This window comes from Lipotes vexillifer, unplaced genomic scaffold (assembly GCF_000442215.2).
Source record: "Lipotes vexillifer unplaced genomic scaffold, Lipotes_vexillifer_v1.1 scaffold77, whole genome shotgun sequence".
In the NCBI taxonomy this organism is placed as follows: domain Eukaryota; kingdom Metazoa; phylum Chordata; class Mammalia; order Artiodactyla; family Lipotidae; genus Lipotes; species Lipotes vexillifer.
Genome location: NW_006792456.1, coordinates 1557319 through 1576642, shown reverse-complemented (window position 1 = coordinate 1576642; position 19324 = coordinate 1557319). Strand labels below are relative to the sequence as shown.

The following is a 19324-nucleotide window of genomic DNA, read 5'->3' as shown; positions in this document are numbered from 1 at the left end:
TTTGTTGTAGTATGAATGAAGAGTATTAACATGCTGTTTCAGTTAATGACGTATTTTATATTTTGGTTTGTAAACTCTTTTCCCATTTAAGGAATACTTTTGAGAGCATAGTTTCATTATTAGGAGCTTATTGATTTCAATGGTATGTCCTGTATAGTATGATTATGGAAGATAATAGCTTAAATATAAGCTATTTATTCTATAAATAGCTTATATTAATTCTATAAGTTGCTTATATTAAATATAAGCAATTAATTTCTATTGTCATATATTATTATTGTTATTTTAAATAAGCAATACAAATAATTACCAAGAGTCATTTCTAGGTAAAATTGTGCTTTTTTTGGTGGGGCTGATTCCCTAAAAGAAGAAAAAGTTAAAAAGACCATAGTTACAAAGGTAATAGCTTAGAACATTTTTTAAAAGTGATAGATCTTAATAAACTTATTTGTACTTCTTGATGAACTAGAATAGTGAAAAATAAGTGTTTCAGTTGAGTTGACATTCTTCTGTATGGTCTTTGGTTTTGAACAGGTGTATTACCTGACTGCTTAACAGATGGTTCTGATGTGGTCAGTGACCTTGAACAGGAAGAGATGAAAATCCTGAGAGAAGTTCTTAGGTATGCTTCTTTAATTATTTATTGAATGGATCATTAGTAATATTACAATATTATCTGCATATGTGCTTTTTACTCAAAAAAATACTGTGAACTAGTAAAATATCTAAATTCTCTCCTAAAGACTATGAAAATGATTTATCATTTTATTTGTTTATAATTATGTATATATTACATTTCTTAATGGACAGAAAAAATTATTTTCAGATGACTCATACCAGATCAGCGCAGATGGGAGGGTCTTCCTCCACTCCCATCATGGGAATAGGAAACTAGCCACCAATGGGAACAAGATGCAGTAGACCCAGCCTGATGCCTGGAAGGGCTGTAGTGGCCTGAGATAAGCAGGAAACTCCTTGGCTTTTGGATCTGGGTATTAGAGGAGGCTTATGCCAGGTGTCTCACAGTAGGAGGTTGGATATCCAGACTCCACAGACCAAATAGCTGACTCTTTGCTGGTCTCTTTCTTGCCTCAGTTACGTGATTCTCAGCCAAATGCCTGGCATGGAATGTGCAGCCCACTAAAGGGGCATTTCCCCCCTTGGGCCTGTTGTCCCCTGACCCCTATGGGAGTTTTAGAAGGGAGGGGCAATTGAAGCACTTAATATTTAAATCTATGGGAATGTATAGGTTTAAGGCAAAAGGATACCTGCAGCTGTTTGTGTCCCCTGCAGAATGGGGTCTTGGCATTTGGTGGCCCTGGCTCTCTACTCTAACCACATACATGACCATCTTCTAGCATCCTGTAGTCCTCCCACCTACCCAACTTGTCCCCAGTTCCAAAGCAGGAGGGAGGTTAGGCAGGATGGTGGTTTGGAGGATGGGCCTAGTGGGGGACTGTGGAAGAAGCTGTAGGACTTTGTGCTGCATTTCAGGGGATTTGAGTGGTTGTGGGGAGGGAGGCAAGTTTGCGGGTAAACCCCGGCCTTTCCTTCCAGGTCCTCCTTTCCATGGCGAGGGCAAATGGGAGCCTGAGACAACACACAGCGCTCTGAGTTGAAAGATTTGAAGAGTTAAGGATATTTGGTAATAGGTTTAGAGGACTGGCAGTTTTGACTTGTACTGGTTGCTTCTTGGTTGATTGGTGGTTTGAAGACTGGTCAGCATTGTGCTTTTAGATTTTACTGTATTTTCTACGAGCTTCTGGGGGCGGTGTACTACTGTATAAGCAGTGGAATTTAATCATGAACATGTATGAGAGTTGAATTGGCTATTTTCCTAAATCAGACTTGCCTCAGTGAGCAGTTTACAAAAGCTGATAGGGCTTTGGCATAATGGCATCAGGAGAGCTGTGTGGTAGCTCAGATGCCATGGAAAAACTAGAATGAGGGGAGAAATGGATCTTAGGAGGAATGTAACTGATCAGTCTAAAGAGAGAGATCGAAGTCCATATTCATGAGATTTGCCATTCAGATTTGGGTTTAGGATTTCAAACCTGTTGATCTTTGTTCAGCTAGGGGTCCTTCACATCTCCAGAGGAAATAGGTAAACCTGTATTTTATGTGGCTAACTATATTATGCTGTTTATGCCTATGTATGTCTTTCTCAGTTGATTGTAAGCTGCTTTAAGTTAAGCCTGATTATTTCCATCTTTGTTTCCAAAATTTCTTGCACATATTGTAAGCTTAGGTTAGCATGTTGCTTGTTGAATATTGGTTCTTTGACCAAAAGAGAAAGTTTACTTTTCTACTTTATTTTTGTATATTTCAGAAAATCGAAAGAAGAATATGACCAGGAGGAAGAAAGAAAGAGTAAAAAGCAGGTGCCTACAAAACATATTAATATAATAAAAATATTTCATTGCTGTTATCCCTTAGGTTTACACCTGGGTTTTCTATTAAAGTTTAAGCTTAGGTGGAACGACACAGTTCCTCAGAGTATTTATATTTTCTTGGCAATTCTGAGCATTTATACTTAACTTCATAACTTTATTCACTTTATAATTCATCCAGCGACCTACCTTTTAAATTCCCGATAAAGAATGAGATTGTTCACTCCAAAAAAACTGTATGTTATACCATTCATATTTTGGGGAATTTTTAATAGAAATTCCCCTTAATTTTATGAATAAAAGAAGATTAAGAAAAATATTTTACTTCCCCACTCGCCTTGATTCCTTTACTATTTTGAAACAGCATCTGCAGTTAATACTGAGGGTCCCTTGTAGACTTTAACATTGCCAGCTTGAAGCAGAATGATTCAGTTTCACATTTCCTGGCATACTCCTCTTTCATTAAGAACTGTTTCCATAAAGGGCCTAATCTTTCCTAAGGATCAATTAAACATGTATCTGTCTGAGGTGAGGGAAGATAATATTTATTTTTTCCTCCCCCCTTTTCTAGCTGCTTCTCTTTCCACATTTTCTCAAATCTCCCTGAAGGGAGAGTGAAACCTAATATAAACTAATTCTCAGTTGCTTGAAAGTCATTTTCCTTTTTTTCCTTCAATGACTATGATACCTGCTTGTATCATTTACTATATTTGAAAAAAACCTATTTTACTCCAAGGTAACCAATGAAGAGCAAAAGAGAGCTATTTTAGGATTTAGAGGGGATTTATGTATCTTTGAGTAAATCTCCTTTTAGTAAATGGAGGTGAAATTCATAGATAATAATATTTTTTAATGTAGGAGTATAGAACAGAAACTCATTCAAAACTTCTCTGAGAAGACAGTAGTACTGGGAATTCCCTGGTGGTCCAGAGGTTAAGACTTTGCACTTCCACTGCAGGTGGTGCCGGTTTGATCCCTGGTTGGGGAACTAAGATCCCACAGGCCGGGCGATGCGGCCACAAACACACACACAAAAAGACAGGACAGTAGTATTGACTTTCTGATTTATATGTAAACTATATCAGGCTTCTTGAATAATAATATGTTTTGGGGTGTATGGTTTTTTTAGACTTCTTTTAATGGAATTTTCAAACACACAAAAGTAGACCTGATAATAATTTCAGTCGTCATGTTTCCATCACTCAACATATAGAGACTTATGATTTAGGTATTCATGAATTACCTGAAAGTTACATGTGATTGGATTTTCCTGTTTTTAAGGGAAAATGAAGTATCAGTTTACTTGGTTCTTTCCAAGATTTAAACGATCTCTTTGGTTTAAATATAGTATCCCATTTTAGAAATGGAAATACAGGCATACCTCAGAGATGTTGTGAGATCGGTTCTAGACTATTGCAATAAAGCGAAGATGGCAATGAAATAAGTCACAAAAGTATTTTGGTTTCCCAGTGCATATAAAGATTATGTTTACACTATACTGTAGTCTATTAATTGTGCAGTAGCATTATGTCTAAAAATACAATGTACATACCTTCATTAAAAATTATATTTATTGCTGGGACTTCCCTGGTGGTCCAGAGGTTAAGACTTTGCACTTCCACTGCAGGGGCCGCCAGTTCGATCCCTGGTCGGGGAACTAAGATCCCACATGCTGTGTGGTGTGGCCAAAGAGGAAAAAGAAAAATATTATTTTATTGCTAAAAAATGCTAACCATCATCTGAACCTTCAGCAAGCTGTAATCTTTTTGCTGGTGGAGGGCCTTGCCTTGATGTCGATGGCTGCTGACTGACCAGGGTGGTGGTTACTAAAGGTTGGGGTGGATGTGGCAGTTTCTTAAGATAAGACAACAATGAAGTTTGTCGCATTATTTGACTCTTCCTCTCATGAACAATCTCACAGTAGCATGAAGTGCTGTTTGATGACATTTTACTCACAGTAGAACTTCTTTCAAAATTGGAGTCAATCTTCTCAAACCTGGCTGCTACTTTATCAACTAAATTTGTGTAATATTCTAAATCCTTTGGTGTCATTTCAATAATCTTCACAGCATCTTCCCCAGGAGCAGATTCCATCTCAAGAAACCACTCTCTTTGCTCATCCATAAGAAGTAACTCCTCATCCATTCAAGTTTTATCATGAGAGTGCACCAATTCAGGCACATCTCCAGGCTCCACTTCTAATTCTGGTTCTCTTGCTGTTTGCTCCACATCTGCAAAACTTCCTCCACTGAAATCTTGAAGCCCTCTAAGTCATCCATGAGGGTTGGAATCAATTTCTTCTAAATTCCTGTTAATGTTCATATTTTGACCTCTTTCCATGAATCATGAATGTTCTTAATGGCATCTAGAATTGTGAATCCTTTCCAGAAGGATTTCAATTGACTTTGCCCAGATCCATTGGAGAAATCATTATCTATGGCAGCTATAGCCTTATGAAATGTATTGCTTAAAGAATGAGACTTGAAAGTTGAAATTACTCCTTGATCCGTGAGATGTAGAACGGATGTTGTGTAGCAGGCACGAAAACAACATTAATCTTGTTGTACACCTCCATCGGAGCTCTTGGGTATCCAGGTGCATTGTCAATGAGTAGTTAATATTTTGAAAGGAATCTTTTTTTTTCTGAGGAGTAGATCATAACAGTGGGCTTCAAATATTCAGTAAACCAGAAAAAAAAAAAATTCAGTAAACGATGTTGTAAACAGATGTGCTGTAATCCAGGCTTTGTTGTTCCATTGATAGAGCACAGGGAGAGTAGATTTAGCATAATTCTTAAGGGCCTTATGATGTTCAGAACGGTAAATGAGCATTGGCTTCAACTTCAAGTCACCAGCTGCATTAGCCCCTAATAAGAGAACCTGTCCTTTGAAGCTTTAAAGCCAGGCACTGACTTATCCTCTCCAGCTAGGAAAGTCCTATATGGCCTCTTCTTCCAGTAGTAGGCTGTTTCATTTGCATTGAAAATCTGTTGTTTAGTGTAGCCACCTTCATTAATTTTGTGAGTGAGATCTTCTGGATAGCTTGCTGCAGCTTCTGCATAAGCACTTGCTGCCTCATCCTGTACTTTTGTGTTACAGAGACAGCTTCTTTCCTTCACCCTCATGAACCACCCTCTGTTAGTTTCACACTCTTCTTCTGCATCTTCCTCACGTGTCTCAGCCTTCATAGAACTGAAGAGAGTTAAAGGCTTGCTCTGGATTAGGCTTTGGTTTAAGGGAGTGTTGTGGCTGGTTTGATCTTTTATCCAGACCACTAAGAGTTTCTCCATATCAGCAATAAGGCTATTTCACTTTTTTATCATTCATGTGTTCACTGGAGTATCACTTTTAATTTCCTTCAAGAGCTTTTCCTTTGCATTCACAACTTGGCTAACTGTTTGGTACAAGAGGCCTAACCTTTGGCCTATCTCAGCTTCCTTTTTTCTTAACATCTTTATTGGAGTGTAATTGCTTTACAATGGTGTGTTAGTTTCTTCTTTATAACAAAGTGAATCAGCTATACATATACATATATCCCCATATCTCCTCCCTCTTGCGACTCCCTCCCTCCCACCCTCCCTATCCCACCCCTCTAGGTGGTCACAAAGCACCGAGCTGATCTCCCTGGGCTATGCGGCTGCTTCCCACTAGCTATCTATTTTACATTTGGTAGTGTATATGTGTCCATGCCACTCTCTCACTTTGTCCCAGCTTACCCCTCCCCCTCCCTGTGTCCTCAAGTCCATTCTCTAGTAGGTCTGCGTCTTTATTCCCATCCTGCCCCTAGGTTCTTCATGACCACTTTTTTTTTTTTTTAGAGTCCATATATATGTGTTAGTCTACGGTATTTGTTTTTCTCTTTCTGACTTACTTCACTCTGTATGACAGACTGTAGGTCCATCCACCTCACTAGAAATAACTCAATTTCATTTTTTTTATGGCTGAGTAATATTCCATTGTATATGTGCCACATCTTCTTTAGCAATTCGTCTGTTGATGGACACTTAGGTTGCTTCCATGTCCTGGCTATTGTAAATAGAGCTGCAATGAACATTGTGGTACATGACTTTTTGAATTATGGTTTTCTCAGGGTATATGCCCAGTAGTGGGATTGCTGGGTCATATGGTAGTTCTATTTTTAGTTTTTTAAGGAATCTCCTTACTGTTCTCCATAGTGGCTGTATCAATATACATTCCCACCAACAGTGCAAGAGGGTTCTCTTTTCTCCACACCCTCTCCACATTTATTGTTTGTACATTTTTTGAAGATGGCCATTCTGACTGCTGTGAGGTGATACCTCATTGTAGTTTTGATTTGCATTTCCCTAAAGATTAATGATGTTGAGCATTCTTTCATGTGTTTGCTGGCAATCTGTATATCTTCTTTGAAGAAATGTATATTTAGGTCTTCTGCCCATTTTTGGATTGGGTTGTTTGTTTTTTTGATATTGAGCTGTATGAGCTGCGTGTAAATTTTGGAGATTAATCCTTTGTCAGTTGCTTCATTTGCAAATATTTTCTCCCATTCTTAGGGTTGTTTTTTGTCTTGTTTATGGTTTCCTTTGCTGTGCAAAAGGTTTTAAGTTTCATTAGGTCCCATTTGTTTATTTTTGGTTTTATTTCCATTTCTCTAGGAGGTGGGTCAAAAAGGATCTTGCTGTGATTTATGTCATAGAGTGTTCTGCCTATGTTTTCCTCTAAGGGTTTTATACTGTCTGGCCTTACATTTAGGTCTTTAATCCATTTTGAGTTTATTTTTGTGTATGGTATTAGAGAGTGTTCTGATTTCATTCTTTTACATGTAGCTGTCCAGTTTTCCCAGCACCACTTACTGAAGAGGCTGACTTTTCTCCATTGTATATTCTTGGCTCCTTTATCAAAAATAAGGTGACCATATGTGCGTGGGCTTATCTCTGGGCTTTCTATCCTGTTCCATTGATCCATGTTTCTGTTTTTGTGCCAGTACCATACTGTCTTGATTACTGTAGCATTGTAGTATACTCTGAAGTCAGGGAGCCTGATTCCTCCAGCTCCGTTTTTCTTTCTTAAGATTGCTTTGGCTATTCAGGGTCTTTTGTGTTTCCATACAAATTATGAAATTTTTTGTTTTAGTTCTGTGAAAAACGCCATTGGTAGTTTGATAGGGATTGCATTGAATCTGTAGATTGCTTTGGGTAGTATAGTCATTTTCACAATGTTGATTCTTCCAATGCAAGAACATGGTATATCTCTCCATCTGTTTGTATCATCTTTAATTTCTTTCATCAGTGTCTTATAGTTTTCTGCATATAGGTCTTTTGTCTCCTTAGGTAGGTTTATTCCTAGGTGTTTTATTCTTTTTGCATTGGTAAATGGGAGTGTTTCCTTAATTTCTCTTTTAGATTTTTTATTGTTAGTGTATAGGAATGCAAGAGATTTATGTGCATTAATTTTGTATCCTGCTACTTTACCAGATTCGTTGATTAGCTCCTGTAGTTTTCTGGTAGCATCTTTAGGATTCTCTATGTATAGTATCATGTCATCTGCAAACAGTGACAGCTTTACTTCTTCTTTTCCAGTTTGGATTCCTTTTATTTCTTTATCTTCTCTGATTGCTGTGGCTAAAACTTCCAAAGCAATGTTGAAAAATAGTGGTGAGAGTGGGCAACCTTGTCTTGTTCCTGATCTTAGAGGAAATGGTTTCAGTTTTTCACCATTGAGGACGATGTTGGCTATGGGTTTGTCATATATGGCCTTTATTATGTTGAGGTAAGTTCCCTTTGTGCCTACTTTCTGGAGGGTTTTTATCATAAATGGGTGTTGAATTTTGTCGAAAGCTTTTTCTGCATCTATTGGGATGATTATATGGTGTTTATTCTTCAGTTTGTTAATATGGTGTATCACATCGATTGATTTGCATATATTGAAGAATCTTTGCATTCCTGGGATAAACCCCACTTGATCATGGTATATGATCCATTTAATGTGCTGTTGGATTCTGTTTGCTAGTATTTTGTTGAGGATTTTTGCATCTGTGTTCATCAGTGATATTGGCCTGTAGTTTTCTTTCTTTGTGACATCTTTGTCTGGTTTTTGTATCAAGGTGATGGTGGCCTCGTAGAATGAGTTTAGGAATGTTCCTCTCTCTGGTATATTTTGGAAGAGTTTGAGAAGAACAGGTGTTAGCTCTTCTCTATATGTTTGATAGAATTTACCTGTGAAGCCCTCTGGTCCTGGGCTTTTGTTTGTTGGAAGAATTTTAATCACAGTTGCAATTTCAGTGCCTGTGATTTGTTCATATTTTCTATTTCTTCCTGGTTCAGTCTTGCAAGTTTGTGCTTTTCTAAGAATTTGTCCATTTCTTCTAGGTTGTCCATTTTATTGGCATATAGTTGCTTGTAGTAATCTCTCATGATCCTTTGTATTTCTGAAGTGTCAGTTGTTACTTCTCCTTTTTCATTTCTAATTCTATTGATTGGAGTCTTCTCCCTTTTTTTCTTGATGAGTCTGGCTAATGGTTTATCAATTTTGTTTATCTTCTCAAAGAACCAGGTTTTAGTTTTATTGATCTTTGCTATTGTTTCCTTCATTTATTTCTCATTTATTTCTGATCTGATCTTTATGATTTCTTTCCTTCTGCTAACTTTGGGTTTCTTTTTTTGTTATTTCTCTGATTGCTTTAGGTGTAAGGTTAGGTTGTTTATTTGTGTTATTTCTTGTTGCTTAAGGTAGGAGTGTATTGCTATAAATTTCTGTCTTAGAACTGCTTTTGCTGCATCCCATAGGTTTTCGGTCGTCATGTTTTCATGTCATTTGTTTCTAGGTATTTTTTGATTACTTCAGTGATCTCTTAGTTATTAAGTAGTGTATTGTTTAGCCTCCATGTGTTTGTATTTTTTACAGACTTTTTCCTGTAATTGATATCTAGTCTCATAGCATTGTGGTCAGAAAAGATACTTGATACGATTTCAATTTTCTTAATTTTACAAAGGGTTGATTGTGACCCAAGATATGATCTATCCTGGAGAATGTTCCATGAGCACTTGAGAATAAAATGTATTTTGTTGTTTTTGGATGGAATATCCTATAAATATCAATTAAGTCTGTCTTGTTTAATGTGTCATTTAAAGCTTGTGTTCCTTATTTATTTTCATTTTGGATGATGTGTCCATTGGTGAAAGTGGGGTGTTAAAGTCCACTACTATGATTGTGTTACTGTCCATTTCCCCTTTTATGGCTGTTAGCATTTGCCTTATGTATTGAGGTGCTCCTATGTTGGGTGCATAAATATTTACAATTGTTATATCTTCTTCTTGGATTGATCCCTTGATCATTATGTAGTGTCCTTCTTTGTCTCTTATAATAGTCTTTGTTTTAAAGTCTATTTTGTCTGATACGAGAATTGCTACTTCATCTTTCTTTTGACTTCCATTTGCATGGAATATCTTTTTCCATCCCCTCACTTTCAGTCTGTATGTGTCCCTAGGTCTGATGTGGGTCTGTTATAGACAGCATATATACGGGTCTTGTTTTCGTATCCATTCAGCCAGTCTGTGTCTTTTGGTTGGAGCATTTAATCCATTTACATTTAAGGTAATTATCGATAATGTATGTTCCTATTACCATTTTCTTAATTGTTTTGGGTTTGTTTTTGCAGGTCTTTTCCTTCTCTTTTGTTTCTTGCCCAGAGAAGTTCCTTTAGCATTTGTTGTGAAGCTGGTTTGGTCGTGCTGAATTCTCTTAGCTTTTGCTTGTCTGTAAAGGTTTTAATTTCTCCATCGAATCTGAATGAGATCCGTTCTTGGTAGAGTGATCTTGGTTGTAGGTTTTTGCGTTTCACAACTTTAAATATGTCCTGCCACTCCTTTCTGGATTGCAGAGTTTCTGCTGAAAGATCAGCTGTGAACCTTATGGAAATTCCCTTGTATGTTCTTTGTTGTTTTTCCCTTGCTACTTTTAATATTTTTTCTTTGTATTTAATTTTTGATAGTTTGATTAATATGTGTCTTGACGTGTTTCTCCTTGGATTTATCCTGTATGGGACTCTCTGTGCTTTCTGGACTTGATTAACTATTTCATTTCCCATATTAGGGAAGTTTTCAACTATAATGTCTTCAAATATTTTCTCAGTCCCTTTCTTTTTCTCTTTTCTTCTGGTACCCCCATAATTCGAATGTTGGTGCGTTTAATGTTGTCCCAGAGGTCTCTGAGACTGTCCCAATTCTTTTCATTCTTTTTTCTTTATTCTGCTCTGTGGTAGTTATTTCCACTATTTTATCTTCCAGGTCACTTATCCGTTCTTCTGCCTTAGTTATTCTGCTATTGATTCCTTCTAGAGAATTTCAAATTTCATTTATTATGTTGTTCATCATTGTTTGTTTGCTCTTTAGTTCTTCTAGTTCCTTGTTAAACGTTTCTTGTATGTTTTCCATTCTGTTTTCAAGATTTTGGATCATCTTTACTATCATTATTTTTCAGGTAGACTGCCTATTTCCTCTTCATTTGGTTGGTCTGGTGGGTTTTTACCTTACTCCTTCATCTGCTGTGTGTTTCTCTGTCTTCTCATTTTCCTTAACTTACCGTGTTTGGGGTCTCCTTTTCTCAGGCTGCAGGTTCGTCGTTACCATTGTTTTTGGTGTCTGCCCTCAGTGGCTAAGGTTGGTTCATTGGGTTGTGGAGGCTTCCTCGTGGAGTGGACTGGTACCTGTGTTCTGGTGGATGAGAGTGGATCTTGTGTTTCTGGTGGTCAGGTCCGCATCTGGTGGTGTGTTTTGGGGTGTCTGTGACCTTATGATTTTAGGCAGCCTCCCTGCTAATGGGTGGAGTTGTGTTCCTGTCTTGCTAGTTGTTTGGCATTGGGTGTCTAGCACTGTAGCTTGCTGGTTGTTGCGTGGAGCCGGGTCTTGGCGTTGAGATGGAGGTCTCTGGGATAGCTCTCACCAATTGATATTACGTGGAGCTGGGAGGTCTCTGGTGGGTCAATGTCTTGAACTCGGCTCTCCCACCTCAGAGGCACAGGCCTGACACCTGGCCAGAGCACCAAGACGCTGTCATCCATACGGCTCAGAATGAAAGGCAGAAAGAAAGAAAAAAAAAAAATAAATAATATAAAATAAAGTTATTAAAGTAAAAAATAATAATTAAAAAAAAGTAATAAAAAGAAAGAAGAGAGCAACCAAACCAAGAAACAAATCCACCAATGATAACAAGTGCTAAAAACTATACTAAAAACCGCCCCCCCCCAAGAAAACGAACAGACAGAACTGTAGGACAAATGGTAAAAGCAAAGCTATACAGACAAAACACACACAGAAGCATACACATACACACTCAGAATAAGAAAAAAGGAAAAAAAAAAAAAATCGTTGCTCCCAAAGTCTACTGCCTCAATTTGGGATGATTCGTTGTCTATTCAGGTACTCCACAGATGCAGGGTACATCAAGCTGATTGTGGAGATTTAATCCGCTGCTCCTGAGGCTGATGGGAGAGATTTCCCTTTCTCTTCTTCTTTTATTTTTTTATTTTTTTATTTTTTTTGCAGTACACGGGCCTCTCACTGCTGTGGCCTCTCCCATTGCGGAGCACAGGCTCCGGACGCGCAGGCTCAGCGGCCATGGCTCACGGGCCCAGCCGCTCTGCGGCATGTGGGATCCTCCCGGAACGGGGCACAAACCTGTGTCCCCTGCATCGGCATGCATCGGCAGGCGGACTCTCAACCACTGCGTCACCAGGGAAGCCCTCCCTTTCTCTTCTTTGCTCGTACAGCCCAGGGGTTCAGCTTTGGATTTGCCCCTGCCTCTGTGTGTAGGTCGCCTGAGGGCGTCTGTTCTTTGCTCAGTCAGGACGGGGTTAAAGGAGCAGCTGATTCGGGGGCTGTGGCTCACTCAGGTCGGGGGGCAGGGGGTGGGGAGGGAGGGGCACGGAGTACGGGGCAGGCCTGCGGTGGCAGAGGCCGGAGTGACGTTGCACCAGCCTGAGGCGTGCTGTGTGGTCTCCCGGGGAAGTTGTCCCTGGATCCCAGGACCCTGGCAGTGGCGGGCTGCACAGGCTTCCCGGAAGTGGGGTGTGGATAGTGACCTGTGCTCGCACACAGGCTTCTTGGTGGCATCTGTGGTGTCTACGCTGATAGCCGTGGCTTGCGCCTGTCTCGGGAGCTCATTTAGGTGGTGCTCTGAATCCCCTCTCCTCGTGCACCCGGAAACAAGGGTCTCTTGCCTCTTAGGCAGCTCCAGACTTTTTCCCAGACTCCCTCCCGTCTAGCTGTGGCGCACTAACTCCTTCAGGCTGTGTTCATGCAGCCAACCCCAGTCCTTTGCCCTCCGCACCCCTGTGGCTGCGCTCTCCTCCGTGGCTCCGAAGCTTCCCCTCCGCCACCCCCCACCTCCGCCAGTGAAGGGGTCTCCTCGTGTGTGGAAACTTTTCCTCCTTCACAGCTCCCTCCCAGAGGTGTAGGTCCCGTCCCTATTCTTTTGTCTCTGTGTTTTCTTTTTTCTTTTGTCCTACCCAGGTACATGGGGAATTTCTTGACTTTTGGGAAGTCTGAGGTCTTCTGCCAGCGTTCTGTAGCAGTTGTTCCACATGTAGATGTATTTCTGATATATTTGTGGGGAGGAAGGTGATCTCCATGTCTTACTCTTCTGCCATCTTGAAGGTCTCTCCTATCTCAGCTTTCCACATGCCTTCCTCACTAAGCTTAATCATTTCTAGCTTTTGATTTAAAGTGAGAGACCCGTGATTCTTCCTTTCACTTGAACACTTAGAGGTCACTGTAGGTTTATTAATTGGCCTAATTTCAACATTCTTGTGTCTCAGGGACTAGGGAGGTCTGAGGAGAGGGAGAGAAATGAGGGGACAGGTGGTCAGTGGAGCAGTTAGAGCACACACAACTTTCATCTATCAAGTTTCACTGTCTTACATGGGTGTGGTTTGTGGTGCCCCCAAACAGTTACAATAGTAACATCAAAGATTACTGATCCCTGATCACTATAACAAATACAATAATGAAAATTTGAAATATTGCAAGAATTACCAAAATGTGACACAGAGACATGAAGTGAGCAATACTGTTGGAAAAATGGCACTGATAGACTTGCTTGATGCAGAGTTGCCACAAACCTTCAATTTGTAAAAAAACGGGATGTCTGTGAAACACAATAAATTGAAGTGCAATAAAATGAGGTATACCTGTAAACCAGTTTGTGGTTGCTTCAGGCATATCATAGTAGTGGTATTATTATTATATTTTTTAGATTATTTTAAGTGAAAAAGCACCTTATAAATCAGTGATTTTATTTCTTTTAGAGTATTTCTTGGTGTCTTGGTCAAGGTCACATGAATAGTAAGAGTGAAGCCTAGGTTTGAACTCACTTCTTTCTGAATCCAAAGTCTTAACCAAACTAGTTATTCTTAGCACTGCATGATTGGAAATGAGAATGTTTACCTACCTCAAAAGGTAGAAGATAAAAAATGGTGGAAACATCCTAAAAACTTTGGAAAAATAGAATCTCTGATTTATTATCCATTCAGTAGACAATAATTTTTTAAACTAATGTGTATGAATCCCTTAAGTAGTGAATTATTCAGAATTAATGTAAAGTATTTTTAAAATTATATTGTTGATTCCTGAAGCTATCAGAGGCTAAAACAGAAGAGCCTCCGATGCATGCCAGTGAAACTGCAAAAATGAATAATTCCCAAGGGGATGGTGAACACTTTGCACACCCACCCTCAGGTAAGGTTGAAATGTACTGAAATTTCTGAATAATATGAATACATAAACACTGTAAAGAGTGTGTTACTTTCTCGTGCATACTTCACCCTCAAAAAATGGCCATTGGTATTTAATGTTCTTTGTGAATTTAGCTAAAGTGGTTGCTTGTAGGAGATAGCTGACAGAGAGGGCGTAGCCCCCAAATTTCTAAGTGAAGCTTGGAACCCAGAGCTCTGATCAAAATTCCTTGGGGAAGCCTCCAGGCTTTATGCCATGACTACAGCATTCAAGGTATGTTCACATAACATTTGGTACTCTCTTCCTTGACCATAATTACATGGTGTTTGAGAGTTAGAAGCTGAACAGGGAAAGATAATATTTTCCTAGTGAATTAAAACACAATTAGAAAACAACAGGTAGCCAATTTATCTAGAAGTTGTCAGAAACTATTGTTGAAACCAAAATTGATGAGAATCCTTGTGGGAAATGTTAGTGGATGATCTTGTTCACTATGCAGCAAATCATTTTCAATATATGTTTTCTGATTTCCTTTATAAGAAGACAGGTAATTCTGAAACAACTTGAATCATGATCATGAATTTACTTCATTTTTTTAATGGATTTCTATGGTTTTTAGGTGCATGTCCTTTTATCAATTAAAAAAACCCATAACTCTGTGCGGTAGATATTATGGTCCTTATTTTTCTTTTATTTTTTTAAAACAAGAAATTCAAGGAACTTGAATGAGGTCCAAAATCACTGAGCTCTTAAATAGTGAAACTGTGACTTATCTTGGTCTTCTGACTCCAAATCTTGTGTTTTTCTACACTTTGTAGAAGTTTTATAATTGAGATAGATAGGTTTGTTGTTTATCCACTATTTTAAGGATCTAAATGCTTAGTTGATAAAACAATGGGGCTTATGAAACAGAAGCAGGTTTATGAAGTTATCTGGCTTTTTCCTTCCTAGCAAATCTAATAATTTCTTTTCTTTTTTCATATTCTGCAGGTTCTGAGTAGAATAACCTCATTTGAATTATGTCTGTGAAAGTACCTGCTTTAGATTTGTTTGAGTGCTTTTAAAATTTGCTGGCCCAAATTTAGCTTTTCGTTTTATATAGACCTAAGTACATATACTGTTCTAATCTTGTGTCTGACATAATTTGAATATATTTGCTTATCTGACTATTAAGTGAAACTATTATAGAAAACTTAATCTCAAGCCATTTGTAAGTCAGTTATGCACATTAGCGGTAGAGAAACTGGCAGATAATTTCAAAAGTAATGATTTTAATTTTTAAAAACTATTCTATTTTTTTTAAAAAATGAGCATATCTGATATTATGGGCAATCACTGCATACAAAGTGCCCATGAGAAAGGCCTAATGTGGGAGGAATCATAAAGGTGTTTGACCTCCTGCTTATCCCTTTGCTCATGTCTTTCCCCAGTCCCTGCTGAAAATGGATAGCATCTGTTCTCAGATTGACGCAGGGTTGCCAGTGATGAAATGATCTTTCTTTAAGCTAGCTGGCTTTCCAATTCTCCATTCTTAGAAATCAGAGAAGTTAAGTATTTTGGCTTCAGGTACTTTTCTCTCTAGTTAGAATATAAAAGGTGTTCATAACCAACAAACTCAAGGAACTGTCCAGACCAAGTACATGAATTGAATATAAATGCTTATGTGCCTGGGATTTCCCCCTCCTCAGAATTTTACTGTCTCGTCCCGAGCTCTGTGCTTCCATATTTGGGGGCTAAGCCCACCACTGCTTAAAGTCACCGTCATATGAATGGCATGTTTAATTTTGTCTGCATATTTTGACCAACTTGTTGAAGCTCATCTTCATTTCTGTTTAAGTTAGTTCTGAGCTAGCTCCCTGTCTAGGTTGGTTGGAGTGTTAGTGGCAGCCTCATCTCTTCCAGGGAGACTTCCCTTTCTGTCCAACAGCCTGAAGAGCTTTTCTTCTTCTAACTTCCCTGGCACTGCAGTCAGTCCACTCACCCTGTGCTAAAGCAGTGATCCTTGGGCAAGTTTCTTGCTCCTGCAAAGTTCTATTTCTGGTTTTACTGTGCTGGATTTTTAATCATTTAGAGACATGAATATCATGTTCTCCCATGATGCTTTTAGTTCTTGGCATTATTTTTATGTGTCTTTGCTTGTCTCACCAGCTGTCTTTCATAGTCCATGTATTACAGTGAAAATGTTTTATCTTAAAAAAAACCCCACCTTATCTTATAATAAAAAATGTCTCAAAAGCAATTAGCATGTTAATCCTGTCTCTTGGCACAGTTACCAAATAACTGGAAGGTATTGAGTACTCATGTTATATCCGCTTCCAAGTTCTATTTACTGTATTTATTTATGTAGTTTTTTACATCTTTATTGGAGTATAATTGCTTTATAATGTTGTGTTAGTTTCTGCTGTACAACAAAGTGAATCAACTATATGTATACATATATCCCCATATCCCCTCCCTGTTGAGTCTCCCTCCCACCCTTCCTATCCCATCCCTCTGTCATTACAAAGCATCAAGCTGATCTCCCTGTTCTACTTACTTTAAAATCTTCATTTTTTAAATATGTTAGTAGGTTTCTAGTTATCTTCAGTATGTAGCACAAATTATTGATATTACTGGCACTTATCCCTCCAATACAAAAAATTATAGCTTTATAATAATTGTTCTGAAAATATAAGGTCACTTAACAGTTTTTGCCTGCAAGCAAAAGTTTGAAAGCCAATTACATTGTTAGTAAGGGATTTTAGTGCACTGTTTATTTGGCTTGTATGGCAACCTTGTATTACATTTTACTGCAGTTCTAATCTTTAGACAAGAATTATATCTTTTTGTAGCTATAGTACCAAACAGCAGGAGTTTGGTATTTATTTGTTGAAATGTCATTATTCATAAGAACTGTAGTTCAAGCTCCTTGAGGACAGGGACCACATTTATTGTTCTCACCCAGTGCCTAGCACAATGTAGGCACTGAATCAATGCATGCTGAGTGAATGAGTATGAGAAAGACCCAAGTATTATTACCACTAGCTCATTTTGGTGAACCTAGTGTAACCTAGTATAATAACTTATAATATTCTAATTGGTCTCTGTCTGATTACTGCCAGAAGTTAAAGTGCATTTTGCTGATCAGTCAGTACAACCTTTGACAAGAAAGCTGGAAACGTTGCCTGAAAGTTCCTCCCTCCCACAAAAAGACCTGAAGATTCCTGGCTTTGAACATGCAAACAGTGAGGGACCAATAGCAGTAAGTAAAAAATATTGCTTTTTAAGAGCTATGAGCAAAATGATAAAGTACTAGGAACAAACAATGTAAACAGCCATACACACTTGGCTTTTGTTGTAGTCTTGAACTCAAACTTCTAATTTAATCAGTCAGTGGCTATCTGTGCTACTTACGCAGACTTGATTTTTCCTTCTCTTATTTGACCCAGAATTTATCAACACTTGGAACAGAAGAGCTCCGGCAACGAGAACACTATCTGAAGCAGAAGAGAGATAAGTTGATGTCCATGAGAAAGGATATGAGGACTAAGCACATAGAAAATTCGGAGCAGAAAGGAAAACCTGCTGGGGAGGCAGAGGTATGGCTAGCTCTAGTATGAGAAAATTTGCAAATCTACGGGTGGGATTCTCAAAATCAACATATGTGCTCTTGTAGATCTATTCATATTAACCTCCCTGTTAGTGTAGCACCTGATAATAAGTCTTTTCTAGGCAGTGAGATGGTTGTGATAGGAGGATTTTGTGAAGTAGAAATGGTAGCAGTTTTATGATTCTTTACTTGCCCTGCTCTGAGCACTGAAGGGTCAGCCATCTCTTTTACCTGAGCCTTTTGAAATATTTTATCATAAAGCAGCATCAGTACCCTAGCCACCACCTCTAAAAGGCTTCCCCAAGAAGAGATTTTTACAAAGAAGAGATTTAGGGAACTCAGTCCATGTGTGGCTTTTTAAAAAAAATTTACTGAATGTTCTATTTGTTCAAGGCAGTATGTTAGGAATTTTAGAAAATGAACCCATCTTATACTACTGTAGCCAATTTTTTTTCTTTTATTTTTTTTTTAAGGAAATGACAGAGAAACCAGAAATGACAGCAGAGGAGAAGCAAACATTACTAAAGAGGAGATTGCTTGCAGAGAAACTTAAAGAAGAAGTTATTAATAAGTAATTTTAAGAACAATTTAGCAAAGCAGTTCAAAATTTCTTAAAAATAAATTATTTAATCCTTAAACAGAGCCTGTTAGTTTCAAATACTTGTATTTGTAAATGCAAATATAACCTTATTGTTACTATTTTATTAAACATTTGAGGTAAAGGGTGGCGGGGAAGGCAGTTACTTATGCTGACCAGTTCAATACAAATTTCTGAATAATGTTCTCTCATGGAGAGAAGGTATAGAAAGCTAACTGATAGTGCATTCATTCATTCATTGTTTGTGCTAAGCATCGTGTTGCATGCTAAGGATACAGTAGCCTAGTAGATCGACAGGGTCCCTGCTTTCATGGGGCCAGTGAAGAGCCAAGTGTTTGTTAGAAGGGAAAAGGGCAGTGTTTTTATCATAAACAGGGTCCTGCAGCTGTCAGTATGGCTAGCATACAGACAGAATGAGGGGAGGGGGTTAGCACACAGAATTGGAGCTAGGTGGGGTGCTGATTTGCAAGGCTTGTAGGGAATGTGAGGGTTTTAAACATTTTATAGTGGCAGTTGGAAGTCACTGAAAAGTTTTAAAGCAGGGAAGGTTCATGATGAAAATGTTCATTTAAAAAAGATGTGTGGCTGCTGTGTGGAAACTACTGGGTGAGTTAGAGTAGCTGTGGGTGAACAGGTATAGGGTGATCAATCTAATGAAAAGAGTGGTTCTCTGGGGTGGTGGTGGACAGATTTTAGCATCCCACATCGAGGCAGGCGCAAACAGGACTTTGAAAATAGACGTGGGGATGTTAAAAATACTCTATTATTACTCTTTCTAGAAGAGCTACCATTAAAACAGATAAAGAGTGGTTCTCTGGGGTGGTGGTGGACAGATTTTAGCATCCCACATCGAGGCAGGCGCAAACAGGACTTTGAAAATAGACGTGGGGATGTTAAAAATACTCTATTATTACTCTTTCTAGAAGAGCTACCATTAAAACAGATAAAGGTGGGGGCTTCCCTGGTGGCGCAGTGGTTGAGAGTCCGCCTGCCGATGCAGGGGACACGGGTTCGTGCCCCGGTCTGGGAGGATCCCACAT

At 38.6% G+C, this 19324-nt stretch overlaps 1 protein-coding gene across 2 annotated transcripts in view; it reads left to right on the top strand.

The window, feature by feature from the left end:
- Window positions 1–18329, top strand: part of CFAP36 (cilia and flagella associated protein 36) — a 32565-nt gene extending 14236 nt beyond the window's left edge. Inside the window, exons 5-10 of one of the 2 annotated variants that reach the window (XM_007465661.1) lie at window positions 535–622; window positions 2330–2381; window positions 13998–14100; window positions 17199–17338; window positions 17526–17675; window positions 18160–18329. In XM_007465661.1, coding sequence (XP_007465723.1) covers window positions 535–622; window positions 2330–2381; window positions 13998–14100; window positions 17199–17338; window positions 17526–17675; window positions 18160–18261 — 635 coding nt within the window. In that variant the 3' untranslated portion in view covers window positions 18262–18329. The remainder of the gene's footprint in view (window positions 1–534; window positions 623–2329; window positions 2382–13997; window positions 14101–17198; window positions 17339–17525; window positions 17676–18159) is intronic. The other variant, XM_007465662.1, reaches the window with a different exon arrangement.
- Window positions 18330–19324: the final 995 nt, after the last annotated feature.